At 46.1% G+C, this 26,972-nt stretch overlaps 1 protein-coding gene across 3 annotated transcripts; it reads right to left on the reverse strand.

Moving 5' to 3' along the window:
- Positions 1-5,527: 5,527 nt before the first annotated feature.
- LOC145879515 (protein diaphanous homolog 1) lies at positions 5,528-26,972 on the reverse strand. Of its 3 annotated transcripts, none has more exons than XM_082975205.1 (11): positions 26,841-26,972; positions 26,615-26,709; positions 26,375-26,476; positions 25,808-26,047; positions 25,540-25,669; positions 23,842-23,967; positions 21,998-22,161; positions 21,406-21,538; positions 17,647-17,736; positions 9,633-9,676; positions 5,528-7,775 (listed from the first exon to the last, which is right to left on the reverse strand). In XM_082975205.1, exons 2-11 carry the CDS (start codon positions 26,621-26,623, stop codon positions 7,749-7,751), a joined length of 1,065 nt encoding a protein of 354 aa, XP_082831331.1. In that variant the 5' UTR covers positions 26,624-26,709; positions 26,841-26,972; the 3' UTR covers positions 5,528-7,748. The 3 variants fall into 3 exon arrangements, with proteins under 3 accessions (XP_082831331.1, XP_082831330.1, XP_082831329.1); XM_082975204.1 differs by having other exon boundaries at positions 9,600-9,676; XM_082975203.1 differs by lacking the exon at positions 9,633-9,676.

A 26,972-nucleotide genomic window follows, 5' to 3' on the forward strand; every position in this document is an offset into this window, starting at 1 on the left:
AATACTATCATCATCAGTAGCAGTACAACAACACCGCTAACATCAGTAGCACTACCACTATAACACCACTAACATCATTAGTAGCACTACCACTATAACACCACTAACATCAACAGTTCTACCACTATAACACCACTAACATCATCAATAGTACTACGGATAGCTCGATCACTTATAACATTTAATGCTTATGCTACTACTTCTACTATCATCACTACTATTAATCGCCCATATCCTTGACCCTTGGCATAATAAGTGTGTGGGATTTACTGCATTGTGTGTGTGTGTGAGTTACAGCGCTGAATGTGCCTGTGTGACCTTTGGGTCTTATTGCTATTCTAATGGCATCCTTCCTCAGTTCAGCCTGCTGTGGTGAAAGAGAGAGATCTTTCCCCTTCTAATAGCAGAAATAAAAACACTGACATTTGGGAGAGAAATCTCTGTGCAACAGAACTGATCCTGTGGGATGAGCTGTGGCATTAGGATTAGGATGAATGCTCAAATCTAAATGTGTTTCTACATTTGAGAAGTGAAACAGATTTAGTTAGAGGGGATGGTGGAGTGGTGAGGTTTGGGTATTCCAATCTAAAGCAGCAGAGGAGTCAGACAAAAGCAGTGGGATTTGATTTGATCCTCATACAGATCTACTCATGAAAATAACCTCCTAGCTTTTAGGTTCATGCATTGTCATCCCATTTCTTTTTTAATCAATATTTTAAAAAAAATGTATTCAGATTTTTCAGGGGGTACTGTAGCAGCCTCAGGACCCCTACATCCACGGCTATGGATCACATGTTTTATGAAAGCAGGGGTGTAAAGTACTTAAAAGTATTTTCACTTAAGTACTACTTAAGTAGTTGTTTTGGGGTATCTGTACTTTACTATTTATATTTTTGACAACTTTTACTTTTAATTCACTACATTCCTAAAGAAAATATACTTTTTACTCCATACATTTTCCCTGACACCCAAAAGTACATTTTGAATGCTTAGCAGGATAGGAAAATGGTCCAATTCACACACGTATCAAGAGAACACCCTTGGTCAGCTCTCCTGTCTCTGATCTGGCGGACTCACTAAACACAAATGCTTCATTTGTAAATGTAGTGCTTCTGGGCATCTGTAGATTAAAATAAATAAAAATAAACGTCGTTTGGTTTGCTTAATATAAGCAATTTGAAATTATTTACAATTTCACTTTTGATACTTAAGTATATTTAAAACCAAATACTTTTAGACTTCTACTCAAGTAGTATTTTACAGGATCACTTCACTTGGGTAATTTTCCCACCACTGTATAAAAGGATGTCATGCTGGTCTACATTCTACGCCCTCAGATCTAACATACTGCACAAACATTAAAAAGTAATTTTCAGAGTGCATGGATGGTATTCGCTCAAATTCAAAGCGAATGTGAATATGTAGGCCAAGTTGACTTTGTTCCCGCACGCTCCCCGTGGAGAGAATCACGGGCGGGAAAGCACTAGAATATAATTGGCCAGCTTTTCTCCGCAGTGCAGCGCTATCAATCCCCTCGACACAGCGTCTTTAGAGATGGATACGTCACATCACGTTAATGCATGACGAACATGTCATCAATATATACGACAACCCGCGGATTCCTCTTGCTTTGTATTTTTATGAAATGAAACATGCTCCACATGTGATACGAGAGAGATTGTAGTTGATCTAGTCCGAGTCACCAACGGCACCCTATTAGTGCAGTACATAAGAAATAAATTGCCACGCAAGCATACTTTTTTTGAATTCTCTGCTGCTTATGTAAGGTGGGATATGAGGAGGAAACAGAGGGAACCTAGACGGCATTGGAGAAGTCACTCAGTTTGGTGGTGGCAGAGCGAATCGTTGACATTTGGAGGCCAGTGCTAATTGTGCATAAATTCTAGGTCTTGTAAAACCTTTTGTACAAGGAGCTGGATAATTTCATCAGAGAATACATGATGACTGAGGCAGGAAGGGAGAGAGACACAGAATGGGTCTCTGTACACAAACACACACACACTTTCGGAACCGCCATCCATTCCAGGCAGGTCAGCCAAGATATTATTTTTCATCAGTCAGCACTACCCCCTTTGTCTCGCTTTCTCTGGAACAACATCCTGCTGTAGTGGGTATTTGGAATAAGATAATGCCAAAACATACCCTCTTTCTCCCAGGGAGAGGAAAAAGTACAAACAAGGCATTCTAAACAAACTCAAGCTTTATTATGCTTCTCTCAGAATGTCAACGAGAGAGAGAACTTTTGAGAGTGTAATGTTTACTGTTACTTTATGCTTATGTCACTTTTGTTTATTATCCATTTCACTTGCTTTGGCTATGCAAACATGTTTCCCATGCCAATAAAGCCCTTGAATTGAATTGAGAGAGTCTGCGAGAGACCATAGAGTGCCAAGGTTGTTCTGAGTGGGACCTGCAAGAGAAAGAGTTATGCTGATTTCAAACTGAGCCCTGCCTGCAATCTTGCTGCTCCTTAGCAGCCAGAGAAAAACAAAGAGAGGGACAGAGAGAGACGTGGAAGGAGAAAAATATAAAGAAGGGGATAGGTAATAGGGGAAAGGGAATAATGACAGGAAGAGAGGATGGATAGAGGTAACAGGATAAAAACAGAGGCAGAGAGAGGAGGGAGAAAGGTGTGTTTATCCCGTTCTCCTCCTGTAGTGAGATCACATCGCCTCCATCCATTCTCCCTCCTGGGGGGGGATATTCTCCAGTTCGTCCAGTCTGCTACCTGGAGACTGACCGACAGAACCCCCAGCCAGCCAATCACAGGCCCTGAGAACCGAGCCTCTGCGTTCTGATTGGTCCTCGGCTCCCTAGGGCTCATTACAGTATCAATGCGGATGGCAATGCGTCGTCTGGCCATGGATCATACCCCACCTCCGCTTTGTCCCCAACTTCCCTTCTGTTTCTGTGCTGCAATACCCGCCCACCCTCTACACCACACACACACACACACACACACCACACACACACACACACACACACACACACACACACCCCCCCCCCCCCCACCCTCCTCAAAACAACATCTTAGTGAGGAAGGGAAGGAGATCTTGTACTAAAAGGCCAAGTTAGCCACAAAGATACTGTAGGAGACTCCTAGCTTCTAGTAATGAGACAGTCTGGAGGAATTGAGTTTATAGCTTTAAGATTGATACTCAGAATGGCACAGATAGTTTCATGTGGGATGAGGATGTGGTATGGAGGTAGGCACCAGGGACAGGAACAATAAGATACATTCTTAGGAACCAGAACACACACAAACTTAAAAACATATAGACACGACTTCGTCAATGGCAAACAATGAGATGCTTCACTGTCTTATTGGTGGTTCATCTGGGTACAACGTTCAAACACCCATACAGGATTACATTCAAATGATGACGCAACATGCAAACAGCCACAAAGCCAACAGTTGTTCACCTTTAGACACACTGTATACACTCACCCAATAAAAAGAACACACATCCCACATTCAGAGACACTCACTTGAGAACACATACACACACTCCATCTCTCCTTTGTCAGATGGCTAATCACTTCATCATGGGCAGCTCTTGCTCTTTTTCACTCTTTTTCTCTCTACCCTCCATCGTCTTCTCTCGGACACACCCAGTTCTTTCTATAGACAAATATCATAGCTGACACGCACACACACACACACACACACTTCTCACATTAACCACACAGATTCATGTTGGTATACTCAGGGAAAACGAAGACCTCAGCAGAAGTGGGTGGATGAGGTGAGTGTGAGAGGGTTGGAGAGAGAGAGGGAGACAGATGGTAAAGGAATGCAGGGGGCTGCTGTATGAGGTCAGAGGTCAAGGTGGGAGTGAAGGATGGATGGGGTCGGTCTTTGAGGAGGAGGAAGATGGCGGGTTACCTCCGCGGTCTACCAGAATAACTACGGCTCCATACAGAGACCGGGACAAGACAGATCTAGATGAAAGGTAATCTAATCTGTGGTCTGGACATTCCCTCCTCACCCACACGCCAATCCCCCAACCTCACAAACACACTGAACAACTACGGACTACTCCCAGCGCGCACACACATTTAGCTTCGCCACATTGTCCACGTCATTCCCAGAGCAAAACACACCAAAAAAAAAATATACCATTAAAAAAAAGACAAGGGCACACTTAACCAAACGTATAAAGACAGACCAGAGACGACAGTTAGGCCTCATGTGGGTTGCGTCTGACTCAGATCAGATGCCGAGAGAATAACCGGACTGTTATTTCTGTCTTCAAAAAGGAGAGAGAGGGGAAGAATGACAAGCCACGGCTGAGCGCAGAGATATACAGGAAGCACAAACACACGGACTCGTTTACCGTTTGTCCAAAAGCACTAGTCTAGTTTAATATGGCCGGCACATGTCTCTGGTCACAACAGAGCTATAAAGGATGAAAGGGAGAGAGGGAGGTTAAATCAACACCAGTCTTAATGAGGGGAAAGGTGGAGGACAGAACACTATATTATCTTCCCTGCCTTACTGAAGACAAAATGTGTCAGAGAACATCCTCCCCTACTCGGTCTTTCATTTCTTATGGGAAATTAGGCTCTCTCATAGTCAGCCACTCTTGGAGGACAGTGGAAGTTGAATGAAATAATGTGTTCTCCACCCAACGGCTATTGACCTAAGAGTGGTAGACTATTTCGGTTGTATTAAACCCTCGGAACACACGCCCCCAAATTCAACCTAGCGGGTTGAGCAGAATTCCGTATGTATGAAGTGTCCCGAGTAGGAGAGCTGATCTAGGATCAGGTCCCCCATCTAATTAATTATGATTTAAAAAAAGGCAGAACTGGTCCTAGATCAACACTCCTAAATATGGGCCTAGAGCCATAATGGCGATGGTGCTTGCGGTCATCTTTTGTTGGTCAAGAGAAACCATGGATCTCTTAGCTGGTTCCGGGTGGCTGACTGAGGGGGTGCGAGTAGATTATTGGGAATCATGACTTAACCTGATTGAATAGTCAGACCTCAATCCCACCACAGGCCTCAACCACTATCTAACCATTCGGGAGAGGAGTATTAAGAAAATAAACAGGCAAATATCTCTCTCGCTCACACATGGTCTGGTGCTCATCCAGCGAGGGTTCATTGGGATCTGTGGAACGTTGGCTGGCAGAGGTCTGTGGAAAACTCACCAGCGTACTTCAGGGACCTGGACCCACAGAAGAAACACAGCCACAACAACGGAATTTACCACAGCAGGAAAGAATGTGTATGTTGATACAGCATATGTCTGTAAAGTCTCTGACTTTGCGTAGCTTCTGTATTAGCTCTTCCAAATGGACTTTGTATGTGTTCTGTGATCTAGTATAGACTAGCATTCCCCCCCCCCCCCCCCCCCCACCCCCCACCCACTCTCTAAACCCTGGAGTGCAGAGATGTGTACCTCAGATGAAATTTCCACTGGCTGAGACCCAGGAACAGAGGTCTGTATTTGACGTCATAGTGAACAGATTCTGTTGTACAAAAGAATCCTCAGACACATTGTTATTGAAGTCATTTTAATGGTAGCGGACAGCACAAACGAATTACATAATCTAATACATATTACCACAGTGATATCTCCGGAAATCAACTTGAACCTCTACTTTTAACGTCCATTAAAACAAGAGTAAAAATTCACATAGAAAACAAGCTCTTATAAAAAGAAAAAAAATGAAAAAATGAAAAAATCTAGAAAATTATAAAATCAGGCCAGAAAATTGGATTATTTTCCAGTGATGTTTTTTCAACCTTTCCTCAACGTCCTTTAAAAGACCACTTAAATAATAGGGACAGGATCACCTGAAATGACTCATCCACACAAGGAACGTTGTCTTACGGTCGACACGTCATACTTCTGTTTCTGGCAAACAACTACAATCTAAGGGCTGAATGTTTCCTCGTCGCCCCTTGACTGAAGTTGCTAAGTCACACAGACGTTGCGGTAACATTTGTCATTTTTATACCTTTGAAATATACTGCAGGAAGCAATGATTATTATCATGAAACGATCTCTCAGCTCTTTGATAATAACAATATGTTGTGCTGGTAAAAGCCCAACAAGCTTGTGCTTGGCTCGATTCCAGAGACCTGTACAAACCGATCTCTGATCAGCGCTTACGGGAAACCACAGTTGTTCAAGCAGATGCTCTAACCGTTTGTGACTGACTTGAGATCAGCAGTAGGGATATGTCATGTTTGCATAGGGATTGGTAAAGCATGGGTTAACTGGCAGAACTGCTTATCATTCTCCTTGGATTACACGAACGTTGTGGCGGCAACATTTGCTGATGTTGAATACAAATACAAAACCGGAAAGGCCAGACATTCAGCAACGGGTGTTGCAGTCTAAAGGGGCAAGCGCGCACACACACACGCACGGCGACACACACTCGGGGACACACACTCGTCTCAGCATTTTTTGGGGGGCAGGTCTCCAGTGTGCTGTAACTTCAGCAGAAAGACCACAGCGCTGTTTAGGAAATATAGCATTTATGATGACGGCAGACAGGCAGGCAGAGGCAGGACCATACAGTAATTACAGATGGCAGAGCATACCCAAGCACAAACTCGCACACGCACGCACACAACATGAATGCACAAACAACCACACACACACACACACACGTAGCTCTGGACACACACACAATTTCCTGCTTGTGGAGACGTCCTTTGAGAATGGCCAATAAGGCCCTATAGTCTGTTTATCACCGACATAGTGACTCCTCCCTGTGAATCAGAGAGAACATAAAGAACCGGGGAAATGAGATGAGGACTGTGGAACACGTGCGCACACACACACTTAGACCTATCCCTTGGTCCACCCTAACCCAACACAAACTCCTATTGGACAACACGAGGGCTGACATGTGCAACTTCAAGTTGTATTGGTTGGCACTTGTTTCTTTTATAAACATACAGCATATTTGACAATTACAGAGCAACATTTAACAGGTTTGAAACCAAACCTGGGAAAAAGCTAAACATGTTCTATAAAACATCAGGGCTTCCACATAGGTAGGACAGTCCAACCATCCGGATTGGGAAATCCATCCTATCCCTCTGGAGAAAAAAATGATAAAAAATAGGATCCCTTCTGATAAAGTGTCTGTGGGACTGTCTCAAGACGTACTTCAGAGAGAGAGGAAAGTAGATGGATAGATAGTGACAGTGTGTGTGAGAGAAATTGATAGAGAAAGAGACTGAATGAGCGATAGACAGAGTGCAGTGGATGTGTGCAGATGCTGACGCTTGACCATTGATACTGTACGTTTATACGGCAGAGCAAGAGTCCTCCCTCAGCGTGGAAGCGACTAATAGCAAGCCAGCCTGCGAAACCCTGGGAGTGTGGTTAAGGTGAGAGCCCCGCACTCATCCATTGGCCCCTTCAGACCCAGTCTGTCCAATCCCGTGGTCCTACGAAGGAGAGTAGGAGGAAGTTGCTGCTAGACACTGATCTAAGATCAGTTTCTGTATCCCTGTCCCCATGGTTAAGGTTAGGATATGGGTATGGTAGGCTGATCCAAGATCTGTGGCTAAGGGGTAACTTCTACCCGTTTTTTTTAACTGGACCGTGATAGGCTTTCCTCTAAGAGATCATCTAGTGACCCCGCCCCCTCTATGCTAGGCTCCTCCTTCTGTTCTGCCTTGGTCTTCTTATTGAGCGGTTTGCTGAAGGAGGGCGGGGTGTCCTCCTTCATCAACTCTTTGGCCAGGATGTTCGTTACTGCATGACCAGCTCTTCGGTTGGCTGAAAAGAAAGAAAGAGAGGTCAGACAAGTCAGGGTTGATCATCTGGCGGTAACAGACATGCGACAGACAGGGATATTTGCGACGGGTCAGTTCCATTCAGGATGCAGTTCGGTACAGGGTAAAGACAACACGGCCAAACCAAACCTCTCACTGCAAACATCAACCAGGCAACGTCCCAAATGGCACCCGATCCCCTATATAGTGCACTACTTTTGACAAGGGGTCATAGGGATCTAATCAAAAGTAGTGCACTATGTAGGGAATAGGGTGCCACTTTGGATGTAAACACAGAGAGAAGTGACTGACTCACCACAGGCCAGGGCAGGCTGTTTGGAGGAATACCTACTGTCTGCTGATTGGTCAACAGTACACACACATGCACAAGCATGTATTCTCAATGGTGATCAGGAGAAAGAACAAAATGCACATACACGAGACACATGCACGTATGCATGCACACAGAGCAGTGGCGTTAATGTGAGCAAGGCTTAGTGTGTGTGTGTGTGTGTGTGTGTGTACAGAACCCTTCACTACATGTGTCAGATAACTACCACACCACATGGTCTTGCTGGCACAGAGAGACGGAAGGAGAGGAGGTGGAGGAAGGAACAGAGGATTGGAGGCTGTGAGGAGAAAGGGGGGTGGGAGGAGATCGGAGCAGGAAGGAACAGAGGAGGATTGGAAGCTGTGAGGAGGGGAGAGGGAGGAGCAGGAAGGAACAGAGGAGGATTGGAGGCTGTGAGGAGGGGAGAGGGAGGAGCAGGAAGGAACAGAGGAGGATTGGAGGCTGTGAGGAGGGGAGAGGGAGGAGCAGGAAGGAACAGAGGAGGATTGGAGGCTGTGAGGAGGGGAGAGGGAGGAGCAGGAAGGAACAGAGGAGGATTGGAGGCTGTGAGGAGGGGAGAGGGAGGAGCAGGAAGGAACAGAGGAGGATTGGAGGCTGTGAGGAGGGGGGACATGTAGAAGAGGGGGGGTGGAAGGAAGCAGAGAAGATTCATGTACTAGGAATATGAGAGAGACAGGAGAGCGGCATAAAGAGACAGGAGAGCGGCATAAAGAGAGACAGGAGAGCGGCATAAAGAGAAACAGGAGAGCGGCATAAAGAGAGACAGGAGAGCGGCATAAAGAGAGACAGGAGAGCGGCATAAAGAGAGACAGGAGAGCGGCATAAAGAGAGACAGGAGAGCGGCATAAAGAGAGACAGGAGAGCGGCATAAAGAGAGACAGGAGAGCGGCATAAAGAGAGACAGGAGAGCGGCATAAAGAGAGAGGAGAGGACCACATAGAAACAAAAGAGAGGATGTGGCACATAACCAGAGAGACAGGAATACACGGAAGAGTGAGAGCAGTGAAACCACTATATGAGAGAGAGACAGAGAGAGGAGAGAGAGAGATGGAGTGTGACAGATTGTTCCCTGTGGACAATGTGACACGTTTATCATTCTAGCCTTTTCTCCTCTCCTCCTCTCCCCTTTATTCTCCTGCGTTTGGCGGACAGCTGTGCTAAAGCGGCCATTTAGAATGATATAGATCAGTGGGGGATTGTGGGTGTGTGGACTTGTGTATGCAAATGTATCAGACGTAAGAGCCATTAATCCTCAAGCAACACCTGCTGCAAAATAACTTAACAGCAGTACATGTTGTACACGGTACGTGTGTGTGTGACATGAGGACCGAGCAGCGAGATATAGTAGTGGGTTCTGGAGTTGACCTAGAATGAAGGTGGCAGTTAGTTCGACTCTGGTCACAGATGCAAACAGGCACACACAAGCACGCAAATGCAAATGAATGAACCATGGCTGTTAACCACATTACAACACACAGTCACATGGTTCTGTTGACACACACGGGTTACCGAGCAGGTCTCCAGCACTAGCTGTGACAGGGACAGCACTGAGTCTGGGGAGGAAGAGGAGAGAGCGAGGAGGAGGAGGAGAGAGCGAGAGGAGGAGAAAGAGTGAGGAGGAGAGAGAGGAATATGGAGAGATACATTAGAGGTTACGCAACTCAGTTCCTTTCACTTGTTCAGTGCCGGGGTTTACAGAGCTTCATCCCTGCTGAAAAAACGCAGGCAGCTGTGGCTTTAAATTAGCACCTTGCTCTCATCTACCCCAGGGTGTTCAGAACAGAGATCTAACACACACTGGTTGGGGGGGGGGGTCGGAGAATCAGGGCGAGGACACCGGTTGGGGGGGGGGGGGGGTCAGAGAATCAGGGCGAGGACACCGGTTTGGGGGTCAGAGAATCAGGGCGAGGACATTGGGCGGGGGGGGGGGGGGGGGGGCAATCAATTTGAGTTATGTTAGTAACTGAGCATGCTGTCAGAACAACAGATACATTTCTAATTGATCAAGAACATGTTCATTTTGTGCCGATATTGACCTAAACCTTTAACCCTTATTTCTGAATGAATGATTGATCAATATGGCTTATGTTTCTTTCCATTGTGTGCAACTGGTTCTCCAGTCAGAGTTGAGAGGCGAATTTGGTTCTCGGCCTGTAGTTCCCTTCCCACCAGGAAATGAGATGTCTAGACCAGAACCCAGCACAATGCCTCACAACATGCTGCCTGTGATTACCTTTGTTTATAACTGTGTATGTATGTATGTATGTGTGTGTGTGTGGGACAGGGGAAATGGGGACACAGACAGGGTGGTGAGAAGATCATCTGTTACACATTACACAGGAGACTTATAATTACTGCCGGATGAGGAAATAAACCGTATAAACAGTGCCGGTAAGTGTGTGTTTCATTGTTTGTGTCTGCAGATGTGCTGGAGAGTGTGATTACGTGAGCGAGTGTGTAAATGAGTGACAGAGAGTAAGTGAGAAAGGCAAAGCAACGTGTGTTTAGATGGAACCGTTTTATTGTTAGATAGCCATGGTCTCTCAATACTCACAGCTATGTGTGTGTGTGAGAGAGTTAGATCAGTGTGTAGCGCGTGAGAGGACTATGAGCATGTAGTTTTGACATGATAGTCACAAGGCCAGTATGTATGGATGTTCCCAGCTGGAGCAGCAAGCAGCGGATCTGGTTCTAGAAGCTCACGTCACCCTCCTCAGGCTAGACAGGGTAACACACAGCTTTCCCAAAACCAGTCCTCAGTGGCAGTGTGAGTCAGTCATCTGGGCCTACTGCTCTGAAAGTAGACAGGGAGCCCCACAGTCCTTTATTAGGGTCGTCTCTGTTAAAAGGGCTGGCCTGCTGCGGAGCGAGTGTGTGTCTCTATTGTGACTGGCCCTTTTATGTGTCGCTCCATTGTGATTGGTGCTTTGCCATTCATTCTCTATTGTGATTGGTGGTTTAGGGTGGGGTTATGACCTAGCAGTTGGGCCTATAGTGATGTCAGGGATGCCTCATTGTGGTGCCATCATTCCATTAAATGAAAGAGGGAATAGCCAGTAGCTTGTAATTTCCTTAGAATGGCTGTGAGAGAGTCTATTTGGATAAAGTCTGTTACTCTGTGTCTAAGTGTGGGAGTATGTGAGTGTGTATATGTTAGTATCGGTATGCAAGCATATGTGTGTGTTGGTATGCAATGTGTGAGGGCCTGGTTTAAAAAGAGCAGTGCAGACAGAGGGAGGACAGCTGTAGCACCTCTCTCCCAGAGACAGCCAGAGAGAGCTGAGTCCCCGGCCATGACACAATGACCATAGCTGTGCTCGAATACCCATACTAACATACTGTATACTACATTCTTAATGAGTATATACTACATACTATTACTTCATTTTAGAATACTGTAAACGAACAGTATGCTTTCAGTTGAGCGAACTAGCTCTTAGCATGTCTACCGGAAGTTGATGCCGTTGCTATGCAACCGCGTGCAAGCTAGTTAGCATAACAAACTATAAGGTAAAATTACTAGTTAGACATCAGGTGTGTTCTTAAAATTCTATCTGGAGTGCCAGAGTGCGCTCGTAAATTCAGAACGTTGTCAGATTGTCCATTTGTACATTCAGAGCGTTTGGCGCTCGGAGCGCGCACTGGACACTCGGGCCGAGGAGTAGGGTTGATTTGAGCGTTCTGACCGTACAACGGTAGTCAAGCACCCACGCTAACGTTGGCTAGCTTGCTAGCTAGCTTCTTCCAGAAACAACAAATGAGACCACTTTGACCATTTCACTCGCACTACCGGAGCTGGTTAGGCAGTTTTCATGTTATCCAGAGCGTTGGTGACTAACTGTGCTGGTGGCAACAATTTAATTACGCTTTTTAGGCCGACGTTTACTGACACCGGCCATATTCAACGAGTGTTGAGCGCTCGTAAATTCATTATTCTGCACTCTGAAATCGGGATAGTAAGAACGAATTTACGAAAGCACCCGAATGTCCATTGAGAACGCACAGCGACTATACCATTTAGCTAAGAATGACGGGAATAATCAAGTCCATAAACGTTGGGTAGTTAGCCTATAGTTAATATGCTGGCAAGTTTGATGTATAAGTAGCCAGCTAACGTTAGGTAGCTAGCGAACAACATATCGGTACATACTGCTGTAATGATACGTTATGTGGTTCGTATCTCTCTCAGAATGACCTTCTTGATCCTAATCAGTCAGGTTTCAAGACTGGGCATTCAACTGAGACTGCTCTTCTCTGTGTCACGGAGGCTCTCCGCACTGCTAAAGCTAACTCTCTCTCCTCTGCTCTCATCCTTCTAGACCTATCTGCTGCCTTTGATACTGTGAACCATCAGATCCTCCTCTCCACCCTCTCCGAGTTGGGCATCTCCGGCGCGGCCCACGCTTGGATTGCGTCCTACCTGACAGGTCGCTCCTACCAGGTGGCGTGGCGAGAATCTGTCTCCGCACCATGCGCTCTCACCACTGGTGTCCCCCAGGGCTCTGTTCTAGGCCCTCTCCTATTCTCGCTATACACCAAGTCACTTGGCTCTGTCATATCCTCACATGGTCTCTCCTATCATTGCTATGCAGACGACACACAATTAATCTTCTCCTTTCCCCCTTCTGATAACCAGGCGGCGAATCGCATCTCTGCATGTCTGTCAGACATATCAGTGTGGATGACAGATCACCAGCTCAAGCTGAACCTCGGCAAGACGGAGCTGCTCTTCCTCCCGGGGAAGGACTGCCCGTTCCATGATCTCGCCATCACGGTTGACAACTCCCTTGTGTCCTCCTCCCAGAGTGCTAAGAACCTTGGCGTGATCCTGGACAACACCCTGTCGTTCTCCACTAACATCAAGGCGGTGACCCGATCCTGTAGGTTCATGCTCTACAACATTCGCAGAGTACGACCCTGCCTCACACAGGAAGCGGCGCAGGTCCTAATCCAGGCACTTGTCATCTCCCGTCTGGATTACTGCAACTCGCTGTTGGCTGGGCTCCCTGCCTGTGCCATTAAACCCCTACAACTCATCCAGAACGCCGCAGCCCGTCTGGTGTTCAACCTTCCCAAGTTCTCTCACGTCACCCCACTCCTCCGCTCTCTCCACTGGCTTCCAGTTGAAGCTCGCATCCGCTACAAGACCATGGTGATTGCCTACGGAGCTGTGAAGGGAACGGCACCTCCATACCTTCAGGCTCTGATCAGGCCCTACACCCAAACAAGGGCACTGCGTTCATCCACCACTGGCCTGCTGGCCCCCCTACCTCTGAGGAAGCACAGTTCCCGCTCAGCCCAGTCAAAACTGTTCACTGCTCTGGCACCCCAATGGTGGAACAAGCTCCCTCACGACGCCAGGACAGCGGAGTCAATCACCACCTTCCGGAGACACCTGAAACCCCACCTCTTTAAGGAATACCTAGGATAGGATAAAGTAATCCTTCTAACCCCCCCCCCCCCTTAAAAGATTTAGATGCACTATTGTAAAGTGGTTGTTCCACTGGATATCATAAGGTGAATGCACCATTTTGTAAGTCGCTCTGGATAAGAGCGTCTGCTAAATGACTTAAATGTAAATGTAATGTAATGTAAGGACAGCGTAGCTAACATACCGGTACATACTGCTGTAATGACACGCTATGTGGTTCGTAAGGACAGCGTAGCTAACATACCGGTACATAATGCTGTAATGATACGCTATGTGGTTCGTAAGGACAGCGTAGCTAACATACCGGTACATACTGCTGTAATGACACGCTATGTGGTTCGTAAGGACAGCGTAGCTAACATACCGGTACATACTGCTGTAATGACACGCTATGTGGTTCGTAAGGACAGCGTAGCTAACATACCGGTACATAATGCTGTAATGATACGCTATGTGGTTCGTAAGGACAGCGTAGCTAACATACCGGTACATACTGCTGTAATGACACGCTATGTGGTTCGTAAGGACAGCGTAGCTAACATACCGGTACATACTGCTGTAATGACACGCTATGTGGTTCGTAAGGACAGCGTAGCTAACATACCGGTACATACTGCTGTAATGATACGCTATGTGGTTCGTAAGGACAGCGTAGCTAACATACCGGTACATACTGCTGTAATGACACGCTATGTGGTTCGTAAGGACAGCGTAGCCAATATAACGTGTAAGGTTACTTATCCGCTCTCGTACTTCGACTGCATATTTTCCGCCACTTTCTTCAAATCTCGAAATGATGTGAAGCCATGCTCATTTCCTGAAGAATTGCACTATGGCCCTAAAGTACGGAAATAGTGTCCTCTGCGTGTATACTGCCGATTTTAGTACGACAACCGGGAACTTTTGGTGTACTAACTATATCCATACCATGACGAATAAGCATAGTAAATACTCAATTCACATCACAAATAGTACTGTTAGTATTCGAACACAGCTCATGACAACACCCAGCATGAGGCTGGAACTGTGTGTGTGTGGGTGCTCTATCGTGAGGAAGAACAGGGGGATGTGCGTGAAAGAGTAATAGTAATGGCCGTACTAATAAAGTAACAAGAAGGTCTTAGAGGGTTTTCTATGTAGTGCATGCGGGTGTAGGTCCGTGTGCATGAGAGTCAGCATGTCAGCCATCTTAACTGAAACCAGCCCAGAGTACCAGGATGTACCTCCTCCTCTAGCCCGCTACAATAAGACCTCGGAGTCATCTGAGAGGCCAGCCTAGCTGGGGAGAACCCCGTGGCAGACTGGAAAAGGTGGCTTTGAAAATCAATGTGGAAAAATGAGACATTAACAAAGCTCTGATTGGCCTGAAAAAAAACAACAACACACAGCTAGCCAACACAGACATAGAAAACAAGAACTAGGGAAGAGAGAGCACACATTTCCTGTTTGGAGTGTGAAAACGAGTAGCGGTGTCTGACTGAGACCCTAGTGGGCACTTTTCTCCCCTTCTCTCTTCCCCCCTTTCCCTCATTCCTCTACCTCTTTCTTTCCTTCCTTTGGTTGTCTCTCATTCTGTTTAGCAGTGATTAGGTTGACTGGGCCTCACCTCCCTGTGATGAAGAGTTTTAGCTGTCCCTGGAAAATGCCTGTCAGAGTTAGAGGACCCCAAAGGACACTTCCACAGATCACTGAACCAAACTTGACAATCACCACACTCATAACACTGAAACGTCAAACACAACCGCCCGGAAGAGACGGGGAGTAGGAAAGATGAGAGGAGAGAGGCAAAGGGAGGAAGGGAAAGAGAAAGAGGGTGGGAGAAAAAAAAGGAGGGGGGGGGGGAAGAATGTCTGGGCTCTAAGTAGCCTGTACTCTGGTGCTGTAACTTTGTGTATGTGTGTTTCTGTGACAGTGAGCTTTCTTAAGTGTGTGTGTGTACACGTGAGTGTGTGTGTGTGCAGCAGCTGAAGTGAGTAACTCAATAGGCCAGTGAAGCAGGAGAGAGTATTTAACCAGATTATGCGGGTGGTGTTCCTCTAGCCTGAGAGAGCGAGGCTGGAGAACTGTAGAGTAGAACAGGTCTGAGTGGAAGTCCGCACAGATCACTTAGAGACAGACTGACTGAAGCATGTGTTCACACAATGAACCCAGTCTAGACAGCTAGTGCTAGCCTCGGGCTAGCGGTTGTCAACAGAACATGGGTTAACCTGTTTAAAAAGGTCATTGTGAAGCCATATTTTTATAGTGTATTTCTATTCTATAACTGAACACCCCAGACCGCCACAAATCCCTGTCGCTGTCACCCTCTCCCCCCCTCCCTGTCCTGCCAGGTTGAGCTGACAGCACACCTCGGCCCTCTAGCAACAAAACAGATGGCACCGTACAAACAGGAGGCAGCAGGGGACTGAAGGCTTCATCAGAGGGAAGGTCACTGTTTGTGCATGAGAGAGAGTGTGTCCAAGAATGTACAGTGGCAAGAAAAAGTATGTGAACCCTTTGTAAATACCTGGATTTCTGAATAAATTGGTCATCAAATTTGATCTGATCTTCATCTTGGTCACAACAATAGACAAACACAGTTTGCTTAAACTAAGAACACAAACAATTATAGGTTTTCATGTCTTTATTGAACACACTGTGTAAGGATTCACAGCGCAGAGTGGAAAAAGTAAGTGGACCATTGGATTTAATAACTGGTTGACCCTTCTTTGGCAGCAATAACCTCAACCAAACGTTTTCTGTAATTGCGGATCAGACCTGCACAACGGTCAGGAGGAATATTGGACCATTCCTCTTTACAAAACTGTTTCAGTTCAGCAATATTCTTAGGATGTCTGGTGTGAACTGCTCTCGAGGTCATGCCACAGCATCTCAAATCGGGTTGAGGTCAGGACTCTGACTGGGCCACTCCAGTTGGCGTATTATCTTCTGTTGAAGCCATTTTGTTGTTGATTTACTTCTGTGTTTTGGGTCGTTGTCTTGTTGCGTCAGCCAACTTCTGTTGAGCTTCAATTGGCGGACAGATAGCCTTACATTCTCCTGCAAAATGTCTTGATAAACTTGGGAATTCATTTTTCTGTCGATGATAGCAAGATGTCCAGGCCCTGAGGCAGCAAAGCAGCCTCAAACCATGACGCTCCCTCCACCAAACTTTACAGTGGGGATGAGGTTTTGATGTTGGTGTGCTGTGCCTTTTTTTTCTCCAAACAGTGTTGTGTGTTCCTTCCAAACAACTCAACTGTAGTTTCATCTGTCCACAGAATATTTTGCCAGAAGCGCTGTGGAACATCCAGGTGCACTTTGGCAAACTTCAGACGTGCAGCAATATTTTTTGGGGACAGCAGTGACTTCTTCCGTGGTGTCCTCCCATGAACGCCATTCTTGTTTAGTATTTTACGTATCGTAGACTCGTCAACAGAGATGTTAGCACGTTCCAGAGGTGTCTTTAGCTGACACCAGGATTCTTCTTAACCTCATTGAGCATTCTGCTCTGTGCTCTTGCAGTCATCTTTGCAGGATGGACACTCCTAGGGAGAGTAGCAACAGTGCTGAACTTTCTCCATTTATAGACAATTTGTCTTACTGTGGACTGATGAACATCAAGGCTTTTAGAGATACTTTTGTAACCCTTTCCAGCTTTATGCAAGTCAACAATTCTTAATCTTTGGTCTTCTGAGGTCTCTTTTGTTCGAGGCACGGTTCACATCAGGCAATGCTTCTTTCTTGTGAATAGCAAACTCACACGGCAGCTCTAACCAACATCTCCAATCTCGTCTCATTGATTAGACTCAAGGTTAGCTGACTCCTGACTCCAATTAGCTTTTGGAGTAGTCATTAGCCTAGGGGTTCACATACCTTTTCCAACCTACACTGGGAAAGTGTAAACTATGTAATCAATATAGACAAGTAAAATACAATAATTAGTGTGTTATTAGTTTAAGCACACTGTGTGTCTATTGCTGTAACTTAAATGAAGATCAGATCAAATTTGATGACCAATTTATGTAGAAATCCAGGCAATTCCAAAGGGTTCACATACATTTTTCTTGCCACTGTATGTATGTGAGAGTGAGTGAGTGAGTGTGTTCTTACCAGCTTGTCGTGGGCCTCTCTTCCTCTTGAAGGCAGCACCAGACTGCAGCGCCTCCAACAGGCCGTCCATGATACCAGTCTCATCACCCTCTGTATAGACACACACACACACACACACACACACACACACACAATCAATATCACATACACAACTTTATAACATATATAATCAATACAAAACACAGAAACATCCATATTTACCATAAAACACACATCATTTTCAGCATCCTTCATACAGACATACGACAGAGGAGAGTTCAGTAGACAAAGCAGCCCCCTACCTTCACAAACACACAGAACTCTCCCCCAGGGGGGTGGGGGAGTGTCACCAGTCACATGGACATGGTGGCCCATTACATACAGTAACCTAGTTGGGCACTGACCTAGTTCAGATCCTGTAGAGGCTGCAGGAGTACACACACACTCTCACACAATCTACAGGTCTAGTAAACTATGGCTCAATAATCTTCAATGTCGACCGGGGATGTCTACAATGTGTGTGTGTGTATGTTTATGTCTTTGTACCCCTGCGCAGACACAGTGTCTGGCTGTCTAACGGGGGCAGGGGACTCACTGGCATACTCAGGCATATGGTTTGAATTATTTTCACTTTGAACTAAAAGAAGGGAGGTTGACAGGGGGGGGGGGGGGGGGGGGTGATGCATGGGGTTAAAGGTTGTTGTCTTCACCTCCCCCTCCCCCCACTAGCTTAATCCCACTGTAAGCCTAGCAGCAGATGGCTCCTAGACTTGTCTGTCACGTCAGAGAAAGTCACACACACACACACAGTGCAGGCCCACAACACAGCTCGCATACCCACCCAAGTGGCCGCAGCACACAACTGCACAGGCAGAAAACATGCAGTCGTGTTTTTATTTTTAACCAAAAGGAGAATACATCTGGCACAAAACCACTCCCACCTCCATAAATCACACGCTTGTGTTAAACCCAAAGCCATCCAGTGAAAACACATCTTCGAGGAAACTGCTTTTGGGTGGGTGTTAATGGCAGCAATAAAGGGACAAACCGGGACCGGTTTTAAAAAGCATGCTTTATAGGTTTACCTAATGACTTCTCAACTAAAATGAGATGACCGTATCCTAGGGCAAAGGCCCTCTCACTGCACAGCATGTATGCATTATTGTATGGAGCTACATTGGCTATAGGAAAGACTGTCTAACGATTGAATAGGGCAAATTACACTATCGACTGCCCTATCATTTCTGCAAGGTTTATTTTGATCATTTTTTATTTTATTTACATTAATTAGCTATCAACAAGTGTTTCAAATTGATTAACTCACATATGATCCCTAAAAACTGTTGCACAATACTGATTTAATGAACACAGCCATTGATAATCTATGGTTGGAAATCAATAGGAGAGTGAGTGGTGGTCAAGGTCATTATCAAATGCTCTCTGACCGGTGTGTAACGATGACCCCAACAAAAACAAGGTATAGCAAGGCAGTGAGTTAAAATGGCATAAACTCTGCTAATCCGGTAATAGCATTAGAGAATCAGCATTAGAGATAAAGCTGGAGAAAATACCAGCGATTCTCTAAAGATGTCCCTTAGACACCCCCACACAGCCTGGTGTCATCATGTGCAGAACAAGAGCACCCCTAATGGTATTACTTGACAAATACACACACACACACACACACACACACACACACACACACACACACACACACACACACACACACACACACACACACACACACACACACACACACACACACACACACACACACACACACACACACAACAGCCCCCCCCTTCGGCCACGAGAGATGGTTTACCCAGCATGACTACCACTCTTGCAGGTCTTGTCCATCCCCACCCCTGTCCTGTCATCCCATCTATCCCTTTCTCCTCTCCGTGTCCCTCCCTCTGTTTGGAGAGGACCAACGCTGTCTAATCCCCCTGAGACATCTGTTGCTCTACAACTCCCCTCCCCCACCCCCCCTCACACAGGCTCTAAGGTAGAGCCACAGCACTCCCAGTGGCTACACGCCACACACACCCACGTGTCTTCTCTCGCTCACCCCCTCGCCCCCCCACCCACAAACACACCCTCTTTCATGCAGCACTGACACCTAGCTGCAGACCTGGGGAACTATGCAGGACTGTTGCTACTGAGGAATATGAACAGTTCCCAGGTCAGCTTACAGCTTACAGCTGCTGTCCCTAATTCAATAGGCTTTTGCCATTGGCACTAAACCCTAGAATACATACACTGAAGACTAAGCATAAATAAACTAGGCCTAAATCCTGATTTTAAATGAGCAGTAGTATAAGTAATATCGCTGTATTTTAATCTTAATTTATATGCTGGTATTATAATGTAATATCACCTAATCTAATGACCGTACCGACGCGAGTGTCTATGTGAGAGAAACTGAGGACAGTATCTCTGTGTTTATTTCACATGGGAATGTTAAGGCCATGAGCTCCAAACACACTCTGACCTCACAGAGTTCAACCAACTAGTGTGCGTGTCGGAGAGAGGGAGGGTGTGAGAAGCAGGAAGTAAATGTGAAGCAAAGTAATTATGAAGAGAGACCTTGAACACAGGTCAACACGCACAAAAAAAGACTAGGTGAGTGTGTGTACTGTGTGTGTGTGTTTAACTAGGTTGTGAAGAATACCACAGAGCTTTGACAGTCCTACCACCTGTATGTAAAAGGACCCTCCCCTCCCAGCCACACACAAGCGTTCAGTCAAGTTTCATGGTCAACTGTCGACATGAAGCTCAATAGGCACTCAAAGCTCTATGAATGAATGAATGGATGGATGGTGCGCGCGTGTGTGTGTGTGTGTGTTTTGAATGTCTGTCGTGGTTGACCATTGAAAACTGACTCCTTCACGTTCGACACACTGCACGGAGAATTGGTTTGGATGGCAGGTAGATCACTTACTGGCCCTTTAAAAAGAAAGGGGAGAAGTGATGGAAAGAATTAGGGAGAGATGGAAGAAAAAGAGGGAGGAGAAGAGCCAGCTGGAACACATCATCAGGAGAGGGGGCGCACACACACACACACACACACACACAGAGCGCTGTAGCAGAGAGGAATTCTGTTGACTGTGGAACTGTGGAGTCCCAAGGGAGACCAACTGGAGCCAAGAGAAGGAATGTTCCGAAAGTAGGTCAGAGAAAGAAAAGTGGGGGAGGGACAGCGTGTGTGAGGGTGTAGAAGGCAAAAGTGACTAATTTGTGGTCCGTTTGTATGGGTTTCAGCGCAATGCCCTGTGTGTGTGTGTGTGTGTGTGTGTGTCAGGATAAGACGGCCGCTATCCCAGCCTGTTTGAATCTCAGACAGAGGGACGTATTTGTGGAGCTAGAGAGTTCCTCCATCTTCTTACTCTTTTCTGAGACAAAAATCCCTCGTTCCAAAAACAACGGTACGAGGGGATAAGACAGAGACTATAGTCTCCTCCACATTTGTGTCCTCCGTCTCTCGTTCACGCGCTCTTTCCTCTCGCTCTGTGCAGAGATCCTCTATATTAGATTATCTGAGGTCTGCTGTGGATTACTGGAGAACACACACACACACACACACACACACACACACACACACACACACACACACACACACACACACACACACACAGAGATCCCGCAGTACAGTGGGCTCTGACTGCCCCCAGCTGGTATCAAGGAGAAGTTCAGTTCACAAAACACCCTTCCCCCCCCCCCCCACACACCTACCCACCCCCACACGTTGACCCACTCCTCTCCCACAGACACTCTGACCTGCGTTGAGGTCCAGTTGTTGGCTTCTCTTCTGTTTCTCCTCCTTCTCCCTGTCAGCCTTCTCTCTGGCCAGCTTTGCTCTCTTGATCTTCTCCTCCGCCTCCCTCCTCTTCGCATTCTCCTTCACCGCTTGCTGAGGGGACATGGACACAAGAGACGGTGAGTGCGTGTGTGCGCGAGAGGGGGGGGGGGGGGGGGGGGAGAGAGAGAGCGAGCGCGCGAAAAGTGTGACACCCGAGAAACATTTCAAGAGTTGGCCTGTGTGCCAAGACAACCGGGTCAAACAAGCCAGCAGCTGCAGGACCACGGAGCTCTCTTAGTAAACCACAGTCGCAGTTTAAACGGCTTAAAATGCCGTTACCAAACGCGATGTCAACACTAGGAACAAGTGGCTAAACCTGTCCCCAGGTTTCCCCTTCCTCCTCCTTCCCTCTAATGTGTTTGTTTAGGCTAAGAGGAAACTGATAAGACCTGTAGACTACACCTGCCTACTAACACAGTAAATATTACTTGCAGACAGGTGAGGAGAAACAGGTGCTGTTCGCTATCGATCCGAAACGAGAGACACGCACGCGAGCGAGCGCACACTCACCTGGAACATGTTCTTGAAGTTGTTGAGGTCGCCGAAGAACTCTTCGACAGAAATCTTGCGAGGGTCGAACACAAAGTAGTCCCCCAGGTCAGAGTACTGCTTCTCCATGTTCTTATGCATCATGTCCAACTTCTCATACTGCTCTCTGGCACTGCCCACGAAGCTGTGAGGAACAGCGTTAAGGAACACACAGAGGCATACACACTCACACACACACTCAGCATGGAAGACCTGGCCTGCAGGAAATGACATCAGAGGATGTTTCCGTTCTCCGTCGTAATTCGCCGGATGTGCGGCGCTCCTTAGAAACAACACTTTACACATAACTTTATTGGATCAGAGGAAGTGAAAATGACTCGCGTTAAGTTTGACTTAACCTGTTAGGGCTAGGGGGCAGCATTTGCACATCTGGATAAAAAAATGTACCCGATTTAATCTGGTTACTAATCCTACCCAGTAACTAGAATATGCATATACTTATTATATATGGATAGAAAACACTCTAAAGTTTCTAAAACTGTTTGAATGGTGTCTGTGAGTATAACAGAACTCATTTGGCAGGCAAAACCCTGAGACATTTTCTGACAGGAAGTGGATACCTGATGTGTTGTATTACCTTTAAACCTATGCCATTGAAAAACACTGGGGCTGAGGAATATTTTGGCACTTCCTATTGCTTCCACTAGATGTCACCAGCCTTTACAAAGTGTTTTGAGTCTTCTGGAGGGAGATCTGACCGAACAAGAGCCATGGAACGATGATGTCCCATTAGACACCTGGCGCGCGAGTTCATGTTGGGTACCCTCGTTCCAATACGTTATAAAAGAGTATGCATTCGTCCACCTTGAATATTATTCATGTTCTGGTTAAAAAAGGCCCTAATGATTTATGCTATACAACGTTTGACATGTTTGAACGAACGTAAATATATTTTTTCCCCTCGTTCATGACGAGAAGTCCGGCTGGCTTAGATCATGTGCTAACAAGACGGAGATTTTTGGACATAAATGATGAGCTTTTTTGAACAAAACTACATTCGTTATGGACCTGTGATACCTGGAAGTGACATCTGATGAAGAGAATCAAAGGTAATGGATTATTTACATAGTATTTTCGATTTTAGATCTCCCCAACATGACGTCTAGTCTGTATCGCAACGCGTATTTTTCTGGGCGCAGTGCTCAGATTATTGCAAAGTGTGATTTCCCAGTAAGGTTATTTTTAAATCTGGCAAGTTGATTGCGTTCAAGAGATGTAAATCTATAATTCTTTAAATGACAATATAATATTTTACCAATGTTTTCTAATTTTAATTATTTAATTTGTGACGCTGACTTGACTGCCGGTTATTGGAGGGAAACGATTTCCTCAACATCAATGCCATAGTAAAACGCTGTTTTTGGATATAAATATGAACTTGATAGAACTAAAAATGCATGCATTGTCTAACATAATGTCCTAGGAGTGTCATCTGATGGAGATTGTAAAAGGTTAGTGCATCATTTTAGCTGGTTTTATGGTTTTGGTGACCCTGTCTTTGAATTGACAAAACATTACACACAACTCTTGTAAATGTACTGTCCTAACATACTCTAAATTTATGCTTTCGCCGTAAAACCTTTTTGAAATCGTAAAACGTGGTTAGATTAAGGAGATGTTTATCTTTCAAAGGGTGTAAAATAGTTGTATGTTTGAAAAATTAGAATTTTGACATTTATTTGGATTCAAATTTGCCGCTCTTGAAATGCACCTGCTGTTGATGGAGTGCACCACGGGTGGCACGCTAGCGTCCCACCTAGCCCCAAGAGGTTAAGAGTGAATGTGATTTGCAGTAGTAAAGGATATATTCATTTTCTCTATGAACATGTCCCTGTCACTCTGTGGAGGAGGGAAGGTCTCCAGGTCTTTGTCCAGACTCTTCAGCGCACGGCCCATCTGCTCCAAGTTCTTCTGCAGAGTCTCAGCCGACACTGGCACAGGGGTTAGAGGTGAAAGGGCAACACGTGTCATGAAAGGCAAAGGGATGAGGAGAGAAAACAAGGAAAGGAAAACTGTGTCTGAATATTTGCATCCCCCGCCCCCGCCCTAGTCCTGAGGGTAGGTGTTAGGTGTAGTCTAGGGTTGGGTAATATTACGATAGCATCGTCTAGCGTCTTATTGACAGCCATCGCCGACGGTGACGACACCGTGATGTGACAGGCGATGGTTTAGCCCATTTAAAACTTGACTGGCGCCGCGCCGTAGGCCTAAGGAACCGGGTCGGTCAGCACACGGGTGACATTCCGAGTAATCTGCCGGGTCCTATTTGCTATAGCCCTACTTCAATAAACAGCCTGTTATGTAAGCCTATAGAACGCAACAGAGTATAGTAGGCTAGACAGAGGTGAACATTCCACCAAAGCAGCGCAAAATGTCCAGTCAGAGTACTGCTTCTCTCTCTAGCTCTGTAGGACGCATAGGCCTTATAGCTCAAAGCTATTCCGTTTATTTATAACGAACACTCCTTAACTATATTGGGTCTAGCTGTTAAAAGAACAAAAAAAATGCAGGCTATATCCCCTCGTCTCTCCATTCGATATGAATAGGACTTTGGGCCAAGCTACACTTTCATCATTTTACACATGCGTGGTAGCCAGGGGACTAATAACGAGAGAGATCAAACATTTACATTACATTTACATTTAAGTCATTTAGCAGACGCTCTTATCCAGAGCGACTTACAAATTGGTGCATTCACCTTATAATATCCAGTGGAACAACCACTTTACAAAAGTGCATCTAAATCTTTTAAGGGGGGGGGGTTAGAAGGATTACTTTATCCATTTAAAAGAGTTTACTGAGTAAAGCCAGTGTGAGGTGTGAGAGGGAGGGTGAGGTCAGCCAGCCACATGTCTATGGGCTCAGCTCTGCCCTGGGTCATGTTGATTAGGACACACAGTATCAAAACAGTTTGCAACATAAAACAAAAACTAGAGATTCTTATTCTTAAGTCCAGGTAATTCCTCCCGGGTTTCAGTCCGCTTTGTTCCGTTGGTGCCTAATGAAAACCCTGCTGTGCTATAGAAAAGGAACCCTGGAGGGGCCAGCCACTACTCACTCAAACGATAGCAATAGCCTATAGGGGGAAAAAAAATCGAATTACAAGCTTCAAGTTTAAGCCCATTAAGAAATAAATGATCCGTGTGGGAAAAAAATGCATCTAAAAAACCCAGAAACAAAATAGCCAATAACCTATCTTCCTACTAGGCCTATCATAAAGGCTTAAAGCCACATTTAAGCTGTGAACAGGAGCCTATTTCTTAAATATTCAAATAGTCCTAAAGTTGCCGCTTTCAAAAAGAACAAGAATGAAACAAGTCTACAGGCCGAGGCTATAGAACAAACTGAATGTTAAGCGAGGAGGAAGCAAAACAAGTATTATGAAGCGCGAGGACGGAGGACTTTGCTTCTATCCAGCCCGTGATTTTATCACTACTTGATCCCGATAGGACAAAGGCTGACGTCGCCCCGACCCTAGTGTGGTCCACGGTTGTCATGGTTACCTCGGCTGGCCTTCTCCACGTGGATGAGCTCGTCTGGGAAGGTCATGACGTCGGGATACTGCTCCTGACAAACGTCAGCCAGGAAGTGCAGCAGCGTCTGCTTCAGGTCAGCTGTCTTGGTGTCCCGCAGCTGATTGGACAGAGGGTCAGAGGGCAAATCAGACAAGAGAGTTTTATCCCCCTCCCTTTTAAAACCCTTAATGCAGTCTGCTTAACACGTCCATTTTGTCCGAACCCTGTAGCGTGTCTGTAGATCTCTCTCACACACCTTGCAGAGGTAGCTGATGCTGAATCCAAAGGCCTTGGCGTTGCGGGAACCGGCGTTCATGTAGTTGCCCACCAGCAGGATGATCTGCAGCAGCTGGGAGAAGGCGGCGCTCTTCCTGAGCTCCTCGCAGGCCGCCGTCACGGACACCACGTCCGGCTTGATGTTGTTCAGCTGCTCCTCAAACTGCAGCCGGAACAAGATGGCCGTCAGGCGAGGCTTCAGCCGCTTCACCGACGACATCTGGAGGCGGGAGAGAAGGGAGTGTTGGAGACTATGACAGACACAAGAGGTAAATGTGTGTTATAAATGATTTCTGAAGCATCTTTTTAGTGCTTATGAACACTTGTGAATGCTCTATAAAGCCTTTTATAAGTTATGTTTCCTTTAAAGTGGGACGGGAGGGATTGTAATTCCTGGTAGTGTTTGACTAGGGTCAATGGGTTTGTGTGTGTGGTTGGCTAGTTCGTGTTTTCCAAGTCTAATGTGTTACGCTGTGGGTTATTCAGGCCAATCAGAGCTTTGTTAATGCCTCATTTTCCCACATAATAGCGTGTGTTCTGTTCTCACCACGACTCCAAACTGCTCGGCCTCTGCCAGGTCTTCATACTCGTCTTTCATCTCACCCAGAACATTCAGCGTCTCCTGTTCAGGCAGCTGCTTGATAAGATTCTACACACACACACAGAGAGAGAGCGAGAACATTAATTTACACACAGGACGAATACAACATTTGAATGCATAAAAACGCACGCATAGGAAACACTGACTCGGCTCACGTTCAGCCAGCAAGCCAGACAAAGACTGTACCTGCACCATGGACTCAGAGAGCAGCTTCTCGTTGACCTCCAGGATGACGTTCTTGATCTCCTCGTAGGGCAGACGGAACGAGCCCAGGAAGATGGCTGAAACACACAGCCAGTCAGAGCTCACACACACACACAACCCAAACAACAACACTACTTGACTGCTAGACCCTTTGTTGCATTGAAAGCCTGAGAAGCTGAACATAGTGGATGGTGGTGATGACACTCACAAAGGTTCTGCGATGATTTGGAGTCCAACACCTTCAACTCTTTCACCTTCTTCTTCTGGGTTGTTTTCTTTTCCTCCTCTCCCTCCTGGTCTTTCTTAGCTATTCACAGAGAAAGAGAGAGCGAGAGAGAGA

Source organism: Salmo salar, chromosome 05 (assembly GCF_965601325.2).
Source record: "Salmo salar chromosome 05, fSalSal1, whole genome shotgun sequence".
Classification (NCBI taxonomy): domain Eukaryota; kingdom Metazoa; phylum Chordata; class Actinopteri; order Salmoniformes; family Salmonidae; genus Salmo; species Salmo salar.

What these genes read in the sequence shown, in the direction of transcription:
- LOC145879515 (XM_082975203.1), bottom strand. An exon ending in CCGAGCAGTTTGGAGTCGTG is followed by an intron (nt 26,048 to 26,374) that starts GTGAGAACAGAA and finishes TCCCGCCTCCAG; the next exon opens with ATGTCGTCGGTGAAGCGGCT. An exon ending in GAGAGGCCCACGACAAGCTG is followed by an intron (nt 7,776 to 17,646) that starts GTAAGAACACAC and finishes CTTTCTTTTCAG; the next exon opens with CCAACCGAAGAGCTGGTCAT.